The 25502-nt window shown below is 35.8% G+C and overlaps 1 protein-coding gene and 1 long non-coding RNA gene across 25 annotated transcripts; one reads left to right on the forward strand and one right to left on the reverse strand.

Annotated features, from left to right (window-relative positions):
* Window positions 1–311: 311 nt before the first annotated feature.
* On the reverse strand, window positions 312–10859 carry tcea3 (transcription elongation factor A (SII), 3). 23 transcript variants are annotated; one of them, XM_082149015.1, is made up of 23 exons: window positions 10802–10859; window positions 9442–9504; window positions 9003–9108; window positions 8725–8833; window positions 8366–8530; window positions 8187–8285; window positions 7403–7492; window positions 6777–6860; window positions 6565–6672; window positions 6358–6459; window positions 5988–6077; window positions 5737–5847; window positions 5575–5628; window positions 5080–5139; window positions 4836–4901; window positions 4654–4725; window positions 3579–3638; window positions 3101–3258; window positions 2910–2971; window positions 2644–2793; window positions 1716–1862; window positions 1537–1608; window positions 312–1424 (listed from the first exon to the last, which is right to left on the reverse strand). In XM_082149015.1, the coding sequence occupies exons 1-23, from the start codon at window positions 10817–10819 to the stop codon at window positions 1416–1418; spliced, it is 2055 nt and encodes a 684-aa protein (XP_082005141.1). In that variant the 5' UTR covers window positions 10820–10859; the 3' UTR covers window positions 312–1415. The 23 variants fall into 23 exon arrangements, with proteins under 23 accessions (XP_082005141.1, XP_082005147.1, XP_082005130.1 ...); XM_082149021.1 differs by having other exon boundaries at window positions 10832–10856; XM_082149004.1 differs by lacking the exon at window positions 10802–10859 and adding an exon at window positions 10211–10447.
* A 6799-nt stretch (window positions 10860–17658) lies between these two features.
* Window positions 17659–20714, forward strand: LOC309484627. 2 transcript variants are annotated; one of them, XR_014200929.1, is made up of 4 exons: window positions 17659–18550; window positions 19040–19096; window positions 19449–19522; window positions 19613–20714. It is a non-coding gene; the product is annotated as an uncharacterized lncRNA (long non-coding RNA). The 2 variants fall into 2 exon arrangements; XR_014200928.1 differs by having other exon boundaries at window positions 19449–20714.
* Window positions 20715–25502: the final 4788 nt, after the last annotated feature.

A 25502-nucleotide genomic window follows, 5' to 3' on the forward strand; every position in this document is an offset into this window, starting at 1 on the left:
ATTTTGGGGAATTTGACAGCATGATGTGGAGCTGACTGTGGCTTTACTAAACGCTTTTGGCTGTAATGGTAAATCACTCAGCATTGCAGTTAGGGATCCTATTTAGTGTTTGTTTGCGTTCAGAAGTGAAAGTATGGATGTTGTCTACATGTGTGCTATTTCCTGCTTTCACAGGGCTGGCAGGTTAACAAGCCTTCAATCACACCTGACTGGAAAGAAACCAAGCATATTTGATGAGCTTTGGACAACCATGGCTGTGCCTGAATGGTATTAGGTCTTTTTAAGCCTGCAAAAAATACTACAAAAAAATATCAAATCAACATAATTTATTCAAATCAATATTACAATTATTGCTTTAGTTTTTGCGATTTTTCTCTACAATATTTTATGCATCACCATACTTTAAAACAAAATGTTTAGATCCATTTAAAAAGCATTTTTGTGTTGTACTGTATAGATAGATTAGGATTCTCTTCATTAATTAAATTTAAAATGTGTTAACACATTATTCTTTAAAGTCTGACCCCAATAGGATTCTGTGTAATAGACCAATTAATCAAGTAAAAAAATAATAATAACACTGGCATTTCATAAAACAGTATAAAAGTGTAGAATTTGATCAGATTTACATCTCCCAAGTCATTAATGTTCACTTTAATTATGAATATACAGAACACACTCTTTGCTATGTGTACTTCTGTAAAAGTTAAAGAATTAATTTACATATTATAAATTCAGGACCATTTGCTGGTAGAATAAACCATTATATTACTTTCTCTTCCAAATTTAAAAAAAAAGATGAGGAATCCTACATGGCAGTGGCGAGGCTACATAAGGGCCAGGGTTAGTGGATTCTAACTTAAACCCCTCTGATTGGCCATTGCGTTCAAGAAATCAACAGATATGTCTGTGATTGGCTGCATTACTCAACGATGTAAAAAAACATTGTAAATAGAAACCTTCGACACTCTCCAGAGCACAAACACAGATACGCGCTGGATCGTTTGCCAAATCACCATTATGCTATTATTACAGAGAAAACTGATCGTAGAACAGCAGTTATGGGCAGCTTTTCCCTCTAAAAGCAATCAGAAGCAGCAGAAGTCAGTGGTTTGAGTGAGAAAATTCCCTCGGCCAGGGGAAGGGTAAGCCTTGCCCAGCCTTAAACACACTCTGTCTATGATTATTTATCTTCATTTACTGTTCTAATTCTGTTCACTGGATATTTATGTTATGATTTTGTTCTTTTCATGAAACAATTGGCTGACAATAAATCACATTTAACTAAACTTAACTGTCAAACTATTTTTTTTAAATGGATGTAATTTGAGAGTAGGGATTGGTCCACCCTCACTTTTAAATTTCTGGCCTCGCCACTGCTGCATGGTCAATGTTGTTGGACTCCTGGCTTCAAGTTAGCAGAACTAGAAAAAAAATATTGAAAGACACTTGTTACTTACATTGTTCTACTGGACGTAAGATGATTGGTTTATAAAAAAAATATAAAATACATAAGCCAAAACATATTTTTCTGACCTTCCAGCGATTACCACATTCATTGCACAGCACAAAGGTGGTCATTGGTTCATCAGCACTCCGAGTTTGCACCTGTGAAGGTTCAAAATATTACTCAGTATATATTTATTTTCACAACAAATGAAAGAACTACAGCTAAAAATCCAGTAATATTAGAAAATGCGGTTTCATCGATGTACCTGGTTGTAGGTGCAGTTTTTCTTCCTGCACTTGCCACACTGCAGCAGGTCAGTTGTGGTTCCTCCAGTCTTTGCCATCTGATGTTCTCGGATGGCCTCCTGGGTCAACACGTTCCTCAACTGTTTCAGTTCATCACTAGCCATTTCCTACAACACCAAGAACATAGTGTTCATTTATAGACAGCAGAGTGGCTTCTGATATACTGTATCATCTTTCAGGGTAGAAGATATTTGTTTGACAACAGTTCATTTCAAAGGCTAAGTTTTACAACATTGCACTGTAAATAAACTATTGCACTGAAGACAAAAATTTCCAGTTAAAACAATCTAACATCTAATATCTAATAATGTAATTCTTGTTTGAAACATAACTATCAGAACATTTTGGGCAAATGGGGTAAGAAAAATTAACTTACACTACCATTCAAAAGGGTCAGTAGGATTGTTTTTACAAGGAATTAATCAATTTAATCAGTAAGAATGCATAAAATTGATCAAATCGCGACAGTAAATACTTAAAAATGTATATTTCAAATAAATGCTGTTCTTTTGAACTTTCTATTCACCCTGAAAAAACACGACGGGTTCCACAAAAATATAAAGCAGCACAACTGCTTTCAACATTGATGATAAAAAATCAATCTTGAGCACCAAATCAGATATTAGAATGTCATTTCTGAAGGATCATGTGACACTGAAGAGTTGAGTAATGATGCTGAAAATTCAGCTTAGTCATCACAGGAATAAATTACATTTTAAAATATATTTAAAAAGAAAAGAGTTATTTCATATAGTAATAATATTTTACAAATTACTGTTTGTACTGTATTTTTGAATGCATTTTCAAATAAAATGCAGCATTGGTGAGACATATATTAACTTATGTTTATTATTTTGTTATTTATTATTTATAAAATGTGCAATCTACCTCAGCAGTCATGGTGGCCATGCGGCTCAACTCGATGGCTCCAGCTAAGACATTTTTACGCAGATTGGGATTTTTGGGATCCTTCAGGTTACTGATGCGGCTGCGGACTCTGTTCTTGTATTTCATGTCTGTGGCTCTTATCTCCTGGTAGATATGTAGGCAGAGGAGGACAGTTAAGGATATCTACTTTTGAATTTTAACCAATGGTTTCAAGAGGATTCTACACTCATTTTCAAAGCAACTGTCAACCAATAATGTCCACTAAGGATATAATCCTCGATTTCCGCTGCCATGCCTTCACAGTTTGCACCATAGTCTTTGTAGTCATCTAATAGGAAAGAAAAACATATTGTAAGCATCATCTCCACAATGATGAGTATCAAAACAAATAATAATGTCAGTATGTCTGTGATATATGTCAGACTCTGTGTGGGTGTCAAGCGTTTGTTTTGCGTACCATCTGTACGTAGTGCGGCGGTCAGCATTTCAATGCATTTGTCCCTGATGGAATCCCCGGTTAGCAGACGAGGAGATAAAGGACCCACACTTGAGCTAAGCGGAGAGAGGGGGCTTGTGGGTGTTGTGGGCGTCTTTGGGGTCTCTGGTTTACTCTTGCTGTATGGGAAAAACAAAAAGCAGGCGTCTTTAGTTCTCTAATGACCACGTGACAAAGATAGAATGTTCCAACATCCCAATGGAATCATTGATCACTGCTGTCTGTGAACATTATTCTCATAATTTGTTAGTCACGATTTGAATGACTTTGGGATTTTGTGTTGTATTATAACTGGAATATGAAGCAGGCAGAATTCTAAGCATATCTGAGCCTATCCAAATGGGCGAGAGTGAGAACATAATGCCACAATAACACCATATGGCATGCTGGTCACATCTAAATGAGTAAATAATAATAAACAGTAAAGTATAGTTCTTGCCTTTCACTAGATTTCTTGGCCTGAGGTGAGCTGCCAGACCTTGAGTTAGTAGAATCTCTCCTGGAGAAATAACACATGAGAGTTTATAGTACGCATTCTGTGTTGAACATGAAAGTCATGCATTTATCTTTGTAAAGGATCAGTAGGTTTGAATCAGGGATGTGTGAGACTAGTCAACTAAACGATATTGCTGCTAGTCGACAATGGAAATACTAGTCGGTTACATAAAAAAAATGTGTGCATGTTTATGGTTAGCTTTATTTCTACCAAGGCTACATTCAAATTACTTGCATTAGTGTAACATTTTTAAAACACATTATTTTGAATAATAATCCTAAGCGGATATTTTACCTCAGAGCTTTCATTCATTCACTTTTTTAAACATCCACTCAGAAGATGAGCAAGGTGATTTTGACTTAGAATAAAACGGGACAGTTTTGTGTAGGCTATTTCATATAACAATTAAGCTTGCTTACAGGCTTGTTTTACTACAGGTAATGAGGGTCTATATACTGGTATGAAATTTGATTCCAATTTAAAGGAGAAACATTATAAATTAAACTTAGGCTACTTAACAACAACAGATCCTATATCATTATCCTAACAAACGGAATCCCCCTATAGTTGACGAACAACAATACCTTGTTACTTATGTTAACTAACATCTATTTGAGGAATTCTGTTTATAATAGGCTATTAAGTTTGTATTTATTGGTCCTCCACTGCCTGTTGATTCAGAAGATTTTAATAAATATGTCAATATTGGCTAACGTTAAACACTTATGTTTAGTGTACAATGATCCAAATGCAAGGCAAGCACATTGCATATATATATATTTTTTCAGCAGCATTCAGTATGAGATTTGACTCATAGATTATATAGGTTACTTCAATTTTAATATTCATATATAGACACTTTTTTTTTTTTTTTTACTATCTTCGGGGGGTTTGTTAGACTAGTCCACCAGTTGGTTATAAAATTTCCTTTTAAACATTAATGAAACTGGAACACATCCCTATTTTGGATACTTTAATATTTCACTGCAAGACCAACTGCATTACTATAACATGTTACCTCTCCATTTTAGTTTCACTTGATTGTCGTTTCAAAAGGTGATGGCTTGACTTGGAGTCGGTGGAGTCCTTACTGCAGTAAAAAATAGCAAAACACAAATGCCTGATTGTCAGTAACCATTTTATTTGGCTTTTTATTTGGTTTTCTAGATGTTTTTTTTTTTTAGTAATGCATGAGCAAACCTGTCTCTCCGTCCTTCCATGCTCGGCTTTCTAGGAGGGAGCTTTTTGGAATCTGTGGAGTCCTTTCTAGGAATAAAAGCAGAGTAGGGAATTTTGGTGACAAATTATATTGTTTTAATGAACATAAAAAATCCACAAGTCTTGCAAATTGCCACAATCCTCAAACTCCCAAGACAAAATAACAACAATGCATGCACTTCTGCTGCCCTCTGCCTACATTCAGTTGCAAAACATCAATTCAAACCTCTCAATCTTGAGCTTCATTGACGGTCTTTTAAGTGGTTTACTCTCTCTTGTGTCTTTTCTGAGAAAAAGAAAATCATCTCAGCACTTTGGGATGGCGAAAATTATTATCACCACAAGCCATGAAAAGACTTCATCCAAATTGAATGAAGGAGATAGTTCACTAAAAATTTTTAATTCTGTCATTATTCTGTCATTGTAGTCATTCCAAACCTGTATGGCTTTCTTTGAGTATGTAGCACACAAGTCATTTGGATGACTTTTATGCAGCATGAAAGCAGTGTTCAAGATTTTCCTTTTGTGTTCCACAGAAGAAAGTAAGTCATACAGGTTTGAAACAACATGAGGGTAAATGATGCCAAAATTATTATTTTTGGGAGAACCACCCCTTTAAATTAATAACACCAATGGTTTAGTGATACACTGTGCAACTTATAAGTATAATTTCACTCAACAATGGTGTTGTTCAAGGGTTAGTATTCATCATGTTTCAGACCTATCTTTCTCATTGTGTTCAGACATCCGTCGCTTCGGGTCTGATGTGTCTTTTCTATAGTAAAACAGTTGTAGTTATTCTTCAGATGGTGAAGTAATTAAGTAAAAACACAGGCACACAGCTATTCATGTTAACATGCTATTCATTTCCTCTGTCCCTAACCTTTCTTTCTCTTTGTCTTTATTTGTGTCTAACGCGGGACGTTTTGTAGGTGTAGGTTGAAGATGGAGAGGAACAGGAGGGAAAGGAGCACTGGGATCCGCTGTTTCTTTTCTAAGCAAAGAAAGTCACTGATTATTTATGAGACAAACAACACTGCGCTTTGTTAGAACACTGTGTTTCGCTAGAAGAAAATGTTGCAAGCGACTGAAAGTACTTTGTTTACTCAACAAGACAACAAGCCAAGCCCTAACCTTTCTTTCTTCATCTCTCGTTTCTGAGGAGGATGTAGATTGAAAGGTAAAGGAGGAAGAGGGGCATTCGGATCAATTGCTTTCTTTGCCCTAGGTAACAAATATACAATTTCCAATGTGGCATTAAAATGAGAACAAGGGGAAAAACTTGCACTTGCGGCGATACTAGGTCATCTAGTGAACTAGAAATTATAATTTACAAATTTCTACCAATTGAATACTGGATCATTGAGAGCCACTCCCACTATTTTACAAAATAAAACAAACAAAAAACAAACTAAAGCAATAGTATTGTGCTCTTGTCTTCACAAGAAAAAAAACTCTTTATCAAAAAAGAGGGCCATGAACTTGAACTGAAAGGTGTTCAGACCTTTCTCTGGGCTCCTCTAGTGATGGATGTTTGGGAGGAGGAGGAGGAGGAGGAAGAGAAAGGATAGGAGCAGGAGGAGGTAAAGTTTCAGAAGGATCTCTCCTGTGAAAATAGATATTTAATGGTGACCCCCTATGTTGGATATTTACTACATTTTATATAAATAATACAAATTATGAACACATTCTCCTGAGAGCAATCCCTGACCTTTCTTTCTTCACCTCTGATGAGCGCTTAGGGATAGGAATAGGAGGAGGAGGAAGTGGAGGATGAGAGTGATTATGAAGAGGAAAAAGAAATTCATGTGTGTCTCTCCTGCAAAAAAACAAAAAAAGCCAGCCTCATTGCAGTGTTGATTCAACATGAAAGCAGATATTTTCATGTCACACACTGCATGCACTTCTAGCACAATGTCTAACCGTTCTTTCTTTCCATCTGAGAAGGGACGTTTAGTAGAATGAGACTGAAGAGGAAGAGAATGTGAGGAACCCAGAGTGTCTTTTCTGTGCAAGAAACGTAAACATCCAAATTCAGCATTTGAACTACCATTCAAAAATTTGAGGTCATTAAGATGTTTTTATGTTTTTGTATATTTAAAAAATGGGATTTATTCCTGTGATGGCAAAGCTGAATTTTCAGCATCATTACTACAGTCTTCAGCAGCACATGATCCTTCAGAAATCATTCTAATATACTGATTTGCTGCTCAAGAAACATTTTGCATTACTATCAATGTTGAAAACATTTTTTTTTGAGGATTCTTTGATGAATAGAAAGTTCAAAAGAACAACATGTATTTGAAACAAATCTTTTGTAATATTATAGATGTCTTTACTGTCCATGCTGAATTCAAGTATTCATTAAAAAAATTAAAAAATACTGAACCCAAACTTTTGCAATGTAGTGTATTTTTGTTTTTGCTGTATCAGCTATCACTGTAGATAGCCTTATGACTAATAGACTGCATCAGAAAATAAAACTTTTCACACTACAATGACGTGTTCTTAACTAACAAACAACTTAAACACAAGCATTAAGCTCTGACCTCTCTTTCTTTACATCTACTGATGAGCGTCTTAGAGGAGGGTGAGAAATGATTGAAGCAGGAGGGAAAAAATCAACGGGAGCATCTTTCCTAAACAAAAGTAAAAATTCATCTTACATTGCAACTCTGCTTGCCCAGCATACAAGTGGGAAAAGTAAAACAAAATTATGTCAACAGGATTGTGCACCACTCAGATTTGAGAATATTTTAAGGATATTCCTGAATTGTAATTGAGGTAGCAAACAGAATGTAGAATTGTAATTACAATTTTAATTTAAGGATTATATAAATTATTATGTAGAGTAGTTTTTAAACTATAACATGTTGGACATTTTGTTGTGCTGTTGAGAATTTTTTTTCATCTTATTGTTTTGATGTTTGAGTATTTAACTTTAAGTTTATCTGATTAATGTAATATATATATATATATATATATTAGAAATCTTATATAGGCATAATTAGCCACTTTCTGTCCAATTCAAACTGCATTCAACATCCTTTTGGACATGAATTAAAAGTCAATTCTTAAATTCAGATTTTTGCTTAACATTATCACCAGAAAAACTACAATGTTAACGATCAGAAGAAAATGCCATTCATGCAATTGCCATGACCTTGTTAGTTTGTGACATTTTAAACTTTCCTAGATAATCAGAAATGACTTTGAAATGCTGATACTTTCACCGTAATAATATGGCTTCATGTTTTGTTTTGTTTTTTATGTAGTACAAGTGGTTCCTCTTAATCACAGTCACATGCTTCAACCGCATGCACAAGCCCTAACCTCTCCCTCTTCACTTCCCCAGATGGAGGAGGACACTTGGGGGGCTGAGATGAATGCGTCTTTCCGGAGGGAAGATGATCACTGTTCAATGCATCTTTCCTAAACAGAATACACGTAAAAATCTAATGGCACAGTTTGGAATGAGCACAGGGGCTTTATACAGCAGTTGGGCTTCTCACCTCTCTAGCTCCTTTTTATTGTTAATAGATTGTTTCTCTTTTTTCGGGTCACTTTCTTGTTTTCTGTTCCTGAGCTCTGCATCTCGTTTTTCTCTTCTGTGTTTTTCATCGAGTTTCTTGTTGGAGTCTAAGTCTGGTTTAATTTCCGTTGTCGATCTCCGTGGACTGACGAGATAAACAGGTTATACTTCATAACGCAAACCACTTTGCTAGCTTCAACCTCTGCGTAAATCAATGTTAGTAACAAAATAGGCCACTCTCGTGTATGCTTTTAGGAAGAGGTTCCTAAAGCTTTCAATTACACTGTACAAAAAAGTCTGGAATACTTCCATGTTTTACCCTGTTATTAGCAAACATACCTGGACTCTCTCTCAGGAGAAGTCCTGTTGGGTGACCCTGATGCCTTGCTTGGATGATTGCCATTCTTCATCTCATTTGTCCTCTCAGACTTTTGGTTTTGAGCTGATTCTACCAAAGACAAAAGGCGTATGACTTAAAATATTAAGCCAGACTATGTTATACTGCATATATGAATAACATGAAATATATTATGTATTATGAGCCTTTTTTAAATGGGATTTGGAGTAAATTTGATCTGTATCTGATTTTAAGATTTTCATTAAAATATTACCCTTACCTAAAAGCTTCTTCCAGTTTTTGATAAGAATCTTTGCCAAGTTGACAACATCCTCATCTGTGCAATGTTTCCTTATTCCGTTCACAGACATGCCAATTCTTGTATCCTGGAACAAAGTAAATATTAAATGTTAGACAAACAAAAGCAAGAGATATAAGACAACCAATGATGACATTAACAAGAACAGCTGCATTTATGCACCGATCTATCTGATGTATCATATCTGTTTTATCATAAGTCTCTCACGACACATCATTTTAAAAATTAACTTTAATTATGAATCTCTCCATATTACTCAAACATTGATATTTTATATGCATTGTCCATATTGATTGCATTGTGTATGTGTATATGGCTCTTTGTGATACCTTTGATTTGCAGCTATATTTTCCTACAGGATTGATAATGTATGTCAATACAATTGATCCAGTAGACATACCTGAAGAAGCTTCAGTGTCATGTTGAAATTTTTCAATTCTCTAAGAAGATCTAGAGCTCCGTCCTACACAGAAAGGGAGATTAACAATTATTTAATTACTTAAGTAACTGTTATGATTTTTCTTAATATGTTCATGTATTTTACTTATTTTGTATGGTAATAACACATCACGGTTACTTTTACTGTTCTCAAACATTTGGTCTGCAACACTATATATAAAAAAACAAACAATCATACTGGTTTGAAACAACATGAGGGTGGGTAAATTATGGCATAAGTTTCATTTTCCTTTTCGGGTGAATATCCCTTTAAATTCTGTGCTCATGCGCGTAAAACTATTCAAGTCGGCCAAAACACACACCCCCTCCTCGACCTTGTGCCATAATTTACTACGAGGAATCCAATACATACTGTTAAGTATTAACAAAAACCTGCATACAGCGTCAACTAAACTGTCTATAATGGCGCACTTTTGTCTTCGTTCTTGTTGCTGCCCTGAATAAATCTAAAGTAAATCTGCTCAATCCTCAGCCAACACCTGTTGTCACTCGCATATGCGTCTCTGTAGTCCTATTACACACACACATTATTTCTCTCTCACTAGCAACCGAATTAAACAACGCTTGTGCACGTCTGTATCTTAATTAAGCAGAATTAAAACGGCGCAAACACACATGCAAAAAAGTTTAAACTAGTTATTCGTAAGCAGCATGCGCAGAGATCGCACAAACAAACAGCGTGAAGCGTTGCGTCAAAATTAGGATCTCACCATGTTATTTCTAGACACCATCTTGTCTAGTTTTTTAGCAATCCGCAACAGGTCCTCCTCTCGTGACATTGTGTGCGCATTAATACGCTGTAAGTGAAAATGAGATGTGTTTTTAATACGTTATGTCATATAAATCTTATTAATTCAGCGAAATGTACGAAGTTTTGTTCCCACGCATAAGTTGCTCCTGCACGGTCAGTTGAGTCGGGGGGCGGGGCCTTCGGGACAGTCGGAGTTGTCAATCAATTTCATTTGGATTCCTAAATATAGATGTTACCAGGGAGCACTAAAAGTTCTCTTTGATTGTTAGGAGGGACACACCATGAACTTCGTAACTTGGGTCTATTGTATTTTAGGTCTGTTTTTGAATATATAAATAGGGCTATTTTTTATTTATTTTTTCGATTAAAGGGATAGTTCACCCAAAAACGAAAATTCTGTCATTTACTCACCCTCAAGTTGTTTCAAACCTGTATACATTTCTTTCTTCTGCTGAACACAAAATAAGATATTGACTTACATGGCAATTTTTCCATACTAACTTGTAGTCTGTTATTTAAATATTCATTGAGTAACTCAAATTTCACTCACACACAAATGTCTGGACATTTGCAAGCATACCTCGAAGCATCAGACCGTGTGTGGTAAATAAGAGGCAAGTTCTGAGGCATTCGGCTCAATAGACTACGCAGTAAGCAATACAAACTCGACAGGTTTTACAGTTAAGCAGCAGATGGCAACACTGTGTCATATATTAATGTCCTCTGACCGGTTGCATCTGCTGTGGAAGAGCAGTGCAACTAACTGCAAATATAAATGATTAAAGAAATAGTTTACTCACAAATTACTATAATTTACTCAACCTCATGTTATCCCATGACTTTCTTCTTTGAAACATAATTGGAGATTGGCAGAATTAGGGACAGTGTTGGTAACCATTGACTTTCATGGCATCTTTTAAATAAAAATTGGAAGACTCTCGGTCAACATCTCCTTTTGACGAATTAACATTGTATTTCCTGTGGTAATATAGAGAATATTCACAGACACTTAAGCTTCAAACAACCTGGAATGTACTATTTGGCTGTATTTTGCAGCTTGTGGGAGGGTGATAATGGATTTTCATAAACCCTCCTACACTTTTCATCACGCTCTTTCCGTAGGAAAATTGTGATGTGGGGCCTGGATGTCTTATTGTTATGTTTGAGAGGCTAAAATAAAGCTCAATGTCAATCCCTTATGGGATGACCTCAGATGACATCTGTCCTAAAATAACACAGCAAATATGTTGTGGCACCTACCTTGCAAGTGTGTGCTTTCTCCGATGTCTTCATCCTAAATAGCCTCTATTGCTTCGATGGTTGCATAAATTGTATAAAATTATCAACATACGTTTAAAATGTGCTGATCTATCATTACCCTTTTCAAGCACCCCACATCAGTCAGCAACTGCAAGCAGTTCTCAACTGCGACAGACAGACAAGTAGAATTTGCCTGGAAGGCCCAGTTTTCAAACCACAGAGAAAAAAAGAACGAGAAAAAAAGAAGAGACTTGAAAAATGGTTTTCCTTTTGATGACCTCCCGCTTCAATTTTACGACAAAATAATGAATCAACCAGTACCCACCTACAGTGTCTTCTCAGAGAGTTTGCGGTGTCTCTACCAATTATAGACACAAGACGCCGGACTCCGGCAATTATGGAGAGTCTGAGATGACATCAGACCAGAAAATGAATGATTTCACCGTGCTTCAGTTTTTTTAGGCGCAGAGAGCCCCTGTAATAAAACTCAAAGATGCTAGGCTGGATTGCCACGGCATGCACACCAGCCTTTGGTTAAGGGTGTATTTATAAAATCTCAGCAATAGAACTTTTTTTTGTTGGTTAAGTTGGATAGTTCCTAGCATATCTGTGTGGCAACGTTTTTGAAGGAACTGATATTTGCTGAGGATTTGAGGTGCTTACATGCCAGGAGCAGAACTAGTGCTTTCCAGTATGCCAGGTCGAAACCACAAAGGTGTGTTTGTCATTATAACTCTGAGAAAAGACAGATATTAACAGTGTTTCATTCAACATAGTCTGATGTAGCTCAGATGCTGCAAACCGTGTTAAACAATGACCCAAATTTCCAGACACTGGTTTGCTACGACATGTGTCTATGCAATTAAAAGCCTTTTAACTAAACATAACTCATTCATGCTAAGTGGTCACAGACATCAATTGCTTCAAAAAAGGAACTTAGTATTACACTCAGATTCCTGCAATTGACAATAAGTGCCTTTGTGATACCACAGACGCTGAGCTCCATAACAAGATAGTTAAAGGCAGAAGTGTGTTAGTGTGTAAATCCCCTCTTACTCTCATTTCCCTTCCTATCTGCCATTAATCCTTTAGTGAGAACATCCACATCCCCTTACATAGCATATTTCTTGCTGCCAAATTTAGGACAGTTTTTGCCACCTACAAACCCAGTTTCACTTATTTCTTAATCAGCTTAAAGAGTATTAATCAGCTTGAGAGTTGCAATGAGGTGAAATCTTTTAAACTGGAATGAAAAAACAACAACTTTTCTAGTCTCACACATAACATGCATTGAATGTTGCATTTTCAAGAGAAATGTATTTTATTTTTGATAAACACCTTAATTACTGTTCAAAGGTTTGTGGTAATTTTTTATTTTTTTAGAACTTTAAACAATTTTCCTAAGCAAGTGTGCATTAAATTGATCAAAAGTGACAATAAGACATTTATAATGTTACAAAAGATTTATATTTTAAATACATATACTGCCAAGAATCCTGAACAAAAAATGTATCACAACACTGATAATAATTAGAAATGTTTCTTGAGAAACAAATCAACATATTAGAATGATTTCTGAAGGATCATGTGACACTTACTGGAGTAATGATGCTGCAAATTCAGCTTTTGCCATCACAGGAATAAATTACATTTGAAAATACACTCACCTAAAGGATTATTAGGAACACCTGTTCAATTTCTCATTAATGCAATTATCTAATCAACCAATCACATGGCAGTTGCTTCAATGCATTTAGGGGTGTGGTCCAGGTCAAGACAATCTCCTGAACTCCAAACTGAATGTCAGAATGGGAAAGAAAGGTGATTTAAGCAATTTTGAGCGTGGCATGGTTGTTGGTGCCAGACGGGCCGGTCTGAGTATTTCACAATCTGCTCAGTTACTGGGATTTTCACGCACAACCATTTCTAGGGTTTACAAAGAATGGTGTGAAAAGGGAAAAACATCCAGTTTGCGGCAGTCCTGTGGGCGAAAATGCCTTGTTGATGCTAGAGGTCAGAGGAGAATGGGCCGACTGATTCAAGCTGATAGAAGAGCAACTTTGACTGAAATAACCACTCGTTACAACCGAGGTATGCAGCAAAGCATTTGTGAAGCCACAACACGCACAACCTTGAGGCGGATGGGCTACAACAGCAGAAGACCCCACCGGGTACCACTCATCTCCACTACAAATAGGAAAAAGAGGCTACAATTTGCACGAGCTCACCAAAATTGGACAGTTGAAGACTGGAAAAATGTTGCCTGGTCTGATGAGTCTCGATTTCTGTTGAGACATTCAGATGGTAGAGTCAGAATTTGGCGTAAACAGAATGAGAACATGGATCCATCATGCCTTGTTACCACTGTGCAGGCTGGTGGTGGTGGTGTAATGGTGTGGGGGATGTTTCCTTGGCACACTTTAGGCCCCTTAGTGCCAATTGGGCATCGTTTAAATGCCACAGCCTACCTGAGCATTGTTTCTGACAATGTCCATCCCTTTATGACCACCATGTACCCATCCTCTGATGGCTACTTCCAGCAGGATAATGCATCATGTCACAAAGCTCGAATCATTTCAAATTGGTTTCTTGAACATGAACATTCTTGAGTTCACTGTACTAAAATGGCCCCCACAGTCACCAGATCTCAACCCAATAGAGCATCTTTGGGATGTGGTGGAACGGGAGCTTCGTGCCCTGGATGTGCATCCCACAAATCTCTATCAACTGCAAGATGCTATCCTATCAATATGGGCCAACATTTCTAAAGAATGCTTTCAGCACCTTGTTGAATCAATGCCACGTAGAATTAAGGCAGTTCTGAAGGCGAAAGGGGGTCAAACACAGTATTAGTATGGTGTTCCTAATAATCCTTTAGGTGAGTGTATATTTCAGCAGAAACAGTTACTTTTAAATTATAATACCTACTGTTTTTAATGTATTTTTTGATAATCTTGGTGAGCATGTGTGACCCTGGATCACAAAACCAATCACAAATCACACAGGTATATTTGTGGCAATGGCCAACAATACATTGTATTGGTCAAAATTATCGATTTTTCTTTTATGCGAAAAATCATTAGGATATTAAGTAAAGATCATGTTTTCATGAAGATATTTAGTAAATTTCCTACCGTAAATATATAAAACATTTATTTTTGTGAGTGAATGCAGCACAATCGCAAACATAAATGGACAACTTTAAAGGAGATTTTCTCAATGTTTTTTCTGAATTTTTTGCACCCTCAGATTCCAGATGTTCAAATATTTGTATCTCGGCCAAATATTGCCCTATCCTAACAAACCATAATTCAATGGAAAGCTTATTTATTCAGCTTATTCATCTTAATTTTAGAAAATAGACCCATGTGACTGGTTTTGTGGTCCAGTGTCACATATGAGGTGTTTTATTTTATATTGATTGATACAGTTGTTTTCACAGTTTTCTTTAAATTCAAGCATAATGGAGCTAAATTCTGTGAGTCAAATATAAGGCAGATCACACACTCAATTTTGGTTGCAATGTAATTCATTCAAAATGTGTACTACATTTTGCCTTTGTAAGGCAACACAGATGATAGGCCTAATTATTATTGACATTTGCATGTCAACAAATGATGCAATAGTTCTAGTTTGTTTTTGTAAAACTGCAAATCCAATTTTGGATATTCTTATCAGGTCTAGCTCAGAGAGACCAGTAGAGTTTGTTGATAAGCAACCAATACTGCAGTCTGTAGACGTCTCTCTGTCAGTCACACAAGTCTGCTGGCTCAGCTGTTCATTAGTTGCATTAGCTCTTTGCTGCTGCGAGAGCAAATTTAAAAGCTTTTTGACTTTCTCTGGGCTGTGCCAGCATATTTTGGGGATGGATGTTAAATGCGGACCCCTAATGCAAGTGCTGAAGTTATCTGCACAGGATAAGTATTGCATTAACCACTAGGAGAACCAGTGCTTAGTCTTCAAAATATGTGTTGGTTTTAACCACTGAAGCCAACCATTCAAAAAGTGCACTTGTATCATAGCAACACCCTCAAGACTAGACGTGTCTATGAAACACAGTGATCATCCACAGACATACTTAGCTCATTGTTATAATCTGATTAGTTCCTCTCCAGTGTTTACAACCCTGTGAACACACTCATCTGTTACTATGAAACACTTCCTCCCCTACACCGCATTTTTGGTTAAATGCATAACCGGCTCATTAAGATTTTATTTTCTTTGACAGAAATTAATATTTTTATTTAGCAAAGACGTCAAAAGTTACATTGGTCAAATGTGTCAGTAAAGACTTTTACATTGTTGCAAAAGATTTCTATTTCAAATAAATGCTCTTCTTTTCAACTTTCTATTCATCAAAGAATCCTGAAAAAAACAAATGCATCACATTTTTGACAAAAAATATTAGGCAACACAACTGTTTCAACTTTGATCATAAAAATAATAAATGTTTCTTGAGCACAAAATCTGAATATTATGAATAAGGTAGGATTATGTGACACTGAAGACTGGAGTAATGGCTGCTGAAAATTCAGCTTTGCCATTACAGAAATAAACTACATTTAAAAATATATTAAAACCGAAAACAGTTATTTTAAGTTGTAGTAAAATTCACAATATTACTGTCTTTCATCAAATAAATGCAGCCTAACCAAACTTTTGAACTGTAGTGTTGCTTCCTCAGGAGCTAGACAATTTTACTTCAAGACATGTGACATTTAAAGTAAATTATTTTTGTGGCATATTTTATAAATGTGTATTTTTAAAGTGCCCAATTATGCTTTTTCAAATATTACCTTTCTTGCAAAGTGTAATAAAGCTGTATATGAATGTAAAAGTCTGCAAAGTTTCAAAGATCAAAATGCAATCGATGCAATTGAATCGAGAATCGATTCTGAACTGTCGAAACGAGTCGTCAGGAATTCCAGTCTCACTTCCTGTTACATACCTGCGTAACAATGTAAATATGCATAATGCCAGCCTATGGTCTTCTTTGGCTGAGAAGACGCTATTTTCAGCGCTGCAAATCCACTTTACATGAACTTCAAAAAGATGAGGACTCGCACTGGAATTGATACGAAAAAACCAACAACATTATTCGTATTCCTGTGTATCAAGCACTAAGGAAGCCTCCGGAGCTGAAATTCAGGTATAGGTAATAGGAGTTTCATTTCAGACAGGCACTGTACGTGGTAGACCAATCACAACAGACTGGGCTGTCTGACCAATCAGAGCAGAGTAGGCTCTCGAAAGGAGGGGTTTAGAGACTGAATCTACATTTTAAATATAAAAATAACATTTTTCAGATTCTTTGAGAAATGAGGTGATATGCAAAGTATATAATGAGAAAATTAAAGTGTTTTTTGACCTTGGATGCATGTAAACCTATTTTAGGAGATCTCCAAAAACAAAATTAGGGACCTTTAAAAAAGTATAGTTGGGGCACTTTAAAAGCAGTTTTTTTAGGGGAAACTTCCTCTCCTGAGGTTCATTTCACTTTGGGTGCCTCATCAAGATCAGTTCTATTTTCTGAAAACCTCTACTTTCCCCCATGGAACAATGAAGCTTGAACGTTTGCCTAGTTGTTGTTTTTTGTGTGTGTTTTTTTTTAACAGTTTCTTTTTAACATTTAACATTTTAGTTTAACATTTCTTTTCATACTAAAACACTGTTAGTAATTCGAATATTTACAGCTAATTTTACCTCTAAGAACTCAGTTATTACATTTTGTTACGTCATTTTTCTATCTTCCTTTATGACATCACTTCATACCTGGATGCTTGGATAAGAGAGTTTGGGAGGTTCCATGGTGCTTGGGAAAGACTTACAAGAGTTGTTGCCTCCTTAAAGCAACACTATAGAACTTTGTTTACCTTGAAATAATGTTTCTAAAATCGTTTCAGTGGTTCATCAAGTCGTAACAGGGTGAAAGTCACTTCTGCATTCGCTTTGCGGCCCTATATCTGCTATAACAGCACTAAGTAAGTTTGCCAGATTGGGTAGCGTTTCTGTAGTTCGGAAGAGACATAAGAAACTACAAATTTGACTTGCTTTACGGCAAGCGTTACAATAGTCATTATTTTGTTTTTCTTAGTTTCTGATGTCACAATACATCATACTTTCATAAAATCATGCAACATACTCTACACTGTAAAAACTAAAGGAGCCTCAAATATCCTGTCGGATACTCAAGGAACTTCAAAATGTAATTTAGGTGCCTCAAAGCTCTTTCTCCTATAGTAGGGTTACTGGAGGAGCATTGACAATCTTTGAGGTTCTTGCTGGAACTTATGGGATCCTTTAAGCACTTTGTATTTAGTTCAGAGGTTCTGGAGTCACCTTTTCATTACTATGAGACCTCGAAGTGCTTTGGGGGAAAATAGAGGAACTTGAATGCGATAAAAGGGTTATTGGAAGATCTTTTAACATTTAAGTGGTTCCTGGAAGATCTCTTATGTTAAAGCCAGCATCTGGAGGAACCCAATGGTTCAGTGAGGCCAGAATGAGATTATTATTATCCTATTATTATTATTATAGGCTACTTAAGTTTGATTCAGTATACATACCCAGGTGAAAAAGATGTACAATTAAAAATGTACTTGAGTGTGTTTTTAGTAGGCCTACAATACAAATATACTTTAATGCATTTTTAATACATTTAACAGTAGCCTACGTCTTTTTCACCTGGGTAGCTTACATTTATTTAGTATCTATATTCCTATTTTATTGATTAATTTAAACCTTAAACAACAACACTAAATTATAATAATATTAATAATAAGAATTAATTAATTATTATTGAATAAATAATAGTAATAAAATAATAATTTTTACCTACTTCTTCATAAATTATTATTTGAAGAAGAAGAACCAGGAGGAGAAACGTTTTATTCTGTCACGAAACTGCTGCTATTCCTCTGCTGTCGTCGCTTCAGTTCCTCGCGCTGCTCGCGCGCAACAAAGCTCAGCTGATCGACGTCATCGGGTAACGGCTCCTCTCATGAAAGCTTCCGCCGTTTGTTCGGCTCTCCTTTACAAGGTTTGTAAACTCGCCAAATAAATATAAATACAGAGTCTACTCACTATATTCAAACACACATATATATATAAACTAAATTTATTATACATTACTACGTTACAGTGTTTACCACTCGTTTATTGCATAGTATCTGGTATGAAGGTTTTAGCCGCGATGCTAACTAACTACGTTGATCTAACGTAAGTTAATGAACAAATGGAAATGATTGACTTATTGTCTTAGATTGATTTAGTCATTCAATTCAACATATTCTGTAAAACTGTGTCTTCAAATTGCTGATAATAGCCTAACTAATTTAACTGATTCCTGTCCTCATTGGCGTTTGTTATGAATAACAAAAGCAGGTTAATATAGTTTGGTCTGTTTTTGTTTAGCCTAACTTTACTTACTACAGGTGCCCTCATTCTCTCAAATACCATTTTAAAGCCATTTACTTGTCAAATAAATATTATGTTGTGAATAATCAGCTTTGTTCTTTTGTTTCCCCAGAACAACCAGTACATTTCTAAAATAATCTGAACATTTCAGAGGCAACATTGAATTACAGTAAGTTACCTATACACCACATGCAAGTACTTTATTACTATGAACTTTCTCTGCGTGAAATTGTATTGTTTGACTGTGTACTTTTTAAATCAGTTATACTGAATTACAACTTCAAGTTTAGTCTTTTTCGACAAAAAAAAGGAAAAAGCTATTATATGGCTTCATAAGACTTACAACACAACCCATAACACATGAGTTGTGAACTCATTGATTATTTTTAGGATCTTTTCTGGGACATTTTTGGAGCTTAACCATTTTTACATAAATTGTTGCATTGAATTTAACTAGACAAGTGTACATAAGAATGGTGTGAATGAATTACACAAATTTTTTATGCTTGTGTTTCATGCAGTGATAATGAAATGGTGACGGGTTGCATTATGCCTGAGATCTGCTTTCGGGTTCCACAGACAGAAAGTCAAACAGGTTTGGAACGTCACAAGGCTGAGGAAATTATTTAAATTTCACAACTATCACTTTAATAACCTTACTAACAGTAAATGTTGTACTTTGCAGGGATCTCGGTAAGCTGAAATACAAGTTTGATCAAGAATAAAAATCCTCCTGTAGACCTGAAAATCACTGAAGTGCCTGGACCATCCACCAGAAAAGAGGAAAAACAAACAGAAAATGAAGCTGATGCACCTTTTCACTTTTCTAACTCGTTAAGTACCTCACATGTCCCTTGTGAAGATTTTATAATTGATTGCATTTTATGTTGCAGTGGGTAAAGGTGCATCACATTTGTGAATTTCGTGAAATTACGCAGGCAAAAAGGTCCATTGACCATTGTCAGCAGTGTAGTGACGTAATGTATGAAGCACCACACAAAATTGCTGATCGTGTGGATTCTTATTGAAATGACTGAATTCACCTGTGAACATTCACAGAACAACAGATAATTTTACTGCACCTTAACTCTGGAAAAATGGAAAATGTTTTCTGCTTGTTGTGACATAAGGAATACTGTTTCCGGGTCGAAGCCTCTACTTCTACTTCCTCTATCTTGTTTCTAGATATTGAGAATACTCAACAACCATTTATGGGAACTGTTGATTCAAGTCACACATTTAAGCTTTTCAAAAGCCATAGTGTACATTACAGTCTCCAGTCTCACGGCATCCCAGACTTCAACCTTTTATGATTCAACATTTTATGGATAACTAACCATCTGAGATTTCGGAATAGAGATAAATGTTAGGATCATAATTTTCAGGAATATTACAACACAATGAGTGTATATTAGCACTGTTTGTTGTTTGTTTTTGGCATCTGATAGAGCTTTTGGACTTGGAAACAGTGGCGTCAGACTTAAGCGGACTGAAACACATGTTTTAAAATTAAGTGAAGATGGACATTTTTAATTAGTCAAAATTTGAATTTTTTACATTGATTTATTACTTGGAACATGTTTTTTCCATGCATTTTGTTGAGATGTCTTTTCTTGTGTAGCCTATTGTATACACATGGTTGATTATTCATGTTACTTATGTATTATACTATTATAATTTTTTTTTTGTGTATTCATTGATATTAATCTATTACTAGTTTTTTTTTCCAAGTGCATGGAAGTGTATTAAAATGGATCTAAAATATGTAATAAACAATTCTTATTTTGTATTTGGTTCAGTTTGTTTATTATAATAGAAGTTAATGGTGGTAACCATAGTAACAACATGAAATTAATTTAATACAAATAAAATAAAATTGAAATTTGGTTCCTGGAGGCACCCACAGTGGTTCCACGCAGTGCCTTATATAAGAGTTCCTCAGGAAACCTGTGTGGTTCCTCAGAGAACCGCCCCTTTTTAAAGGGTGCCTAGAGGATCTACAGACGGTTCCGCCGGTGTGGCAAAGTGAAGAACCCCAAAAGGTTCCTCCAGGCACCTTTTATTTTTACAGTGTATGTTGTCTGTGGACATCGTTCATTCCAAAGCCGGTGCTAGATAAACAGCAAGCGTGCGTGCGACAGTAGGCTGTGGTAGGCTAAATTATTTACGACAGCGGTAATGGACAATTCCGCTTCCAACCTGTAGGGCGACCGAAGAGAAAAAGTTCTTTAGTGTTGCTTTAAGAATTTCAAAAACAAAGAGTAGGACATAAACTCACAAAATCCCCCAAATGTTGAAATGAAATGAGCTTAGAGTAACAGTTCACTCAAAAAAGAATGTTGGTAACCAGACAGTTGATAGTGGCCATTGACTTCCAAAGTATTTTTTTCCTACTATGGAAGTCAACGGCTGCCGTCAAATGTTTGATTACCAACATTCTTTAGAATAATATTTTGTGTTCAACTGAAGAAAGAAACTCAGAAAGAAAAGGGTTGGAACAACTTGAGGGTGTGTTAACGATGACACAATATTTTCTTTTTGGGTGAACTATCGACAGCATGGTACCTCTCATCACAAATGATTCTTAACCCTTCTAAGCCTGTCACTGAAATTAACTCTGACTATTTGACTGTCTAACATTTGATGAAAAGTAAAAAGTGTTGTAAAATATAAATGATGAATGGATCCATCCAAACTCATTTCAACTGCTCAGGATTTATAGATACCACATGGTTCTTGCAGTCTAGACTCTAGAGGAAGCAGGGGACTCCTCTCCAAAAACTCTGATGGAAAATCTCCACAATGGCTTTAAGGTCTATCTCAGGTCAGAAGGAAAGAGCCGTTAAACAGGGGAAAGGGGTGATTTCACTAGAGAGTGGCCCAAGGCAGCTGATGTCATGCGAGAGGCTGTTGGCAGGGCAACTTTCTAAACACATTCATAGACCAGAGGAGACGCAGTCCATTGGGACTTTAGCACATTGCCTTTAGCAGCCCAGAAGGTCAGGGTTTGTAAAAGACGAGGTCCTGTGACTCACCTCTCCATGGTCAATTTGCTGGGGGTGTTTTCCAAATCATCCCAAGCGGAGGAAGAGGCCACTAAGCACAGGAGCTGAAAAGTCTTTAGTCCAGTCATTGCTCCCTATATGAGGAAAAAGAAGGAAAATAAGTTTTCAGTTTTTCAGCTTGATGTTATGACAGTAAGAAAGATTTGCGATGAAAAGCGCAAAGGTGGTGGTAGCGCAATGGATAAGACACATGCCTTTGGTGTGAGAGACCCGGGTTCGAATCCACTGTGAGACACCAATGTGTCCCTGAGCAAGACACTTAACCCCTAGTTGCTCCAGAGGCGTGCGACCTCTGACATATATAGCAATTGTAAGTCGCTTTGTATAAAAGCGTCAGCTAAATGAATAAATGTAAATGTAAATGTAAAATACATAAGGTCTTATATAGGTTTCATTCATAGTCAAAATCACATTAGCAAATAACCTCACAGATTATTATTATATATATATATATTTTTTGCTTTAGGCTTTTATTCACGGGTAAACATTTATCAGCAAACATAAACAGAAGCTCAACCGAACCTGCTTGACGCATGAGAACAAACCTCATTGGTTTTCACACGTCAAGCAAACATGCTTGAGCTTCCGTTTACCATAACTGATGTGTGAGTTGATGAATGTTTATGTTAATAAAAGCCTAAATTAATTCTGTTCATCTTATAAAGTGATCGTGTCTTTTCAGAAAATGTGGGCTAAACCACTCAATTCATATGGATTCGTTTTACGATCTCTTTATGAACTTTTTGAAGTGTCAAAGTGGTAGTTGCGTAGCTGTCAATGAAGGGACAGAAATTGCTCAGATTTTATTAAAAATTTTCTTTTTTGTCATTTTAATTAAAAAAAAAATTGTTTCGAAGATGAACGAAAGTCTTTCAGGTTTGGAACAACATGAGGGTGAGTAAATGACAGAATTTTCATTTTTGGGTGAACTATCCCTTTAAATAAAAACAGAATTATTCATTAGACAGTTGAGGTTTAGTGTTCTTTTTTAAGCAATGTTACACACATGATTTTATTAATGACTCATAAGTTGGCCATTGTAGTAGCTGTATCTGGTGAATAAGTTCATAGTGGGAAGACAAACATCCTCTCAATAAACCTTCCAGATCTAAAGTTAGAATCCGTGGGCTAATATATAAAGCGGATTTTATTAAAGGCAGCAGTGTGTCTGTAAGCTTGACTCTAGAGGAGCAGCTAAACACGGTTTTGTGATCTGATTACAATGGCGGGAACTGGCTTGCAGTAGAAAACATAAATTAAAGTCTTTTAGATGGTCATTAATTAAATCGACAGTTGTATAGACATTGAATTTATAGAACTAATATGTAACTTTTCAGGGTTTTCTTGTGCAAGTTCAAAATGAGATTGTTTGATGCTTTTAATATGTGACAAATTTCTTGCTTATAGAGAAGTAAGAAGAAAAACAAGGAAGACTCATGACTCATTCACCGGTTAGGAACAGAAAAAGGAAGTGTTTGACCTAAATGCGTGATGTAAAGCAATAACTTCAGGAGGAAAGTATGGAGTCAACAAGAAAACAGGCGGAAGTAAGGATATAACAGAGGGTGATTAGAAAGAAACAGGCAGAGGAGAGGAAGACATAACTGATCCGATCAAATCCAACTTTGAGCTCTCAGGCGGAGGAATCCAGGGTGCAGTGTTGCATCATCACTTTTGAGTCTCTTGGATAACAGCAAGCTGTCTCATTATCTTCTGAGAGCTTATCCGTTCTCTATAACAATCATACAGCTGCAAAGACTGAAACCTACTCTCTCTCTAATTGGCTTTGTTTGGAAAGTACAAGCCGCACAGTATACACTTTACACTGCCTACATTTAATGTGAAACAGTACATTTGAAATGCAAATCATGCAACAATAAAAAATTTAAACAGCAGTGTACTACATATAGTAAAATATATTAATAATAAGAATCTGCTTAATAGCGGAATTAAACCCATTCTATAATTGATGAACTTTACACAGTTATTGAACAAAACTGAACTGATTTTAACTGAATAATGACTGTTTATACTGTATTTTAAGAGCTGCTTAACAGCAGCGTTGAATTCTGTTTGAATTATTGAATCATTATTTTCCTGTTTATCACTTTAAAGCTGCTTTGAAACAATCTGTATTGTATTGTATTGTATTGTATTGTATTGTATTGTATTGTATTGTATTGTATTGTATTGTATTGTATTGTATTGTATTGTATTGTATGAAGCGCTATATAAATAAAGGGGGCTTGACTAAAATCTTTATAGTTCAAATCAATTAATGAGTTAAGGAGATTACAAATTGAAACTGATATTTTGTTCCAATTCATTTGTTCCTATAAGAATGGACGAATGGAAGTTATTTGGTCTGCATATATGTTCAATTTACACATATTGATTGATGCAATTAATTGATCAGCATATCATATATTTTTTTAAATAGATGAACAGTAGGCCTATATATACTGCATACTGCATAAAATAGTAGTATAGTTGTACGCTTTTCAACCAAACCCATTTTCTGCCTATCTGAATGTCTATCCATCCGTTCGTAATGCCTCAATCCAAAATGTGAGTGTGCACGTGAAGATCACATTCAAATGCACCACTTTCATTTTGCACCTGTAATGTGTGTCCACTACACTGAGTGTTTTCACTCAATGCTTTTTTGGAATTTGGCCACTAATGAAACACTTATTACCTTCACATCTAACCAATCGTGTTCTAATACTATATGTCAAAGAACTTTATAAATGCTTGCTGGGCTGTTAATAAATGTATGCTTTGTTACGCTATTTTGCCTCCCGAGTCTTTCTGGTAGAACTATTACTGAAGGGAAAATACTACTGTGTAAATGTATGTGTCACATGTGTGTGTTGTGAAGCCATTTTTCAGATAGCAGAAGAGAAAAGCTGTCTAAGGTTCACAGTGACAACAAATCTAGCAGTTTCTGCTTCTCTCATTCGCTCTGCTACATCCCGCCTGAGGCATGGAAAAATCCCAGCATCAGCCAGAGAAAATATTCCAACAGACAAACTGAACTCTTCAACAACGCATACATTTAAGTCAGCAGCCCAGGAGGAAAATCAGTGAAGTTTAATGTTGTAATTAAGATATGGCCGGGTTGAATACATCCTTTAAAGGATGGGATGTAAACATCTTTTCATCAGGTCTGAATAGTTAAGTGCACCTCCTCCAACTGATATCACTTTTAAACAGGATAAACAACACGATAAGATCACATTTTAATATATTCTCCTGAATTCATTACACTTTAAGCAAGTATATAATAATAATAATAATAATAAACTTTATTTTCAATAGCACCTTTAAAAGTAAAATCTCAAAGTGCTTCACAAAAATAAGAAAAAAAATAAAAGAGAAATACAACAATATAAAAGAAAAGCATTTATAAAAGAGAAGTACATTCAAATTGTACAATACAAATATAAAATGTTATCAGAAGAGTTTTGATAAGTAAATGGTATAGAAAAAAAAGAATATGTTCATTTT

The sequence above is a fragment of the Leuciscus leuciscus genome (genome assembly GCF_965113295.1).
Source record: "Leuciscus leuciscus genome assembly, chromosome: 20".
Lineage (NCBI taxonomy): Eukaryota > Metazoa > Chordata > Actinopteri > Cypriniformes > Leuciscidae > Leuciscus > Leuciscus leuciscus.

Excerpts from the sequence above, each read along its gene's own strand:
- tcea3 (XM_082149004.1), bottom strand. The coding sequence starts at position 10,279 with ATGTCACGAGAGGAGGACCTGTTGCGGATTGCTAAAAAACTAGACAAG. Across the intron at positions 9,505-10,210 it reads TGGTGTCTAGAAATAACATG|GACGGAGCTCTAGATCTTCT; the intron begins GTGAGATCCTAA and ends CTTTCTGTGTAG. Across the intron at positions 6,861-7,402 it reads GTAGATGTAAAGAAAGAGAG|AAAAGACACTCTGGGTTCCT; the intron begins GTCAGAGCTTAA and ends TTTCTTGCACAG.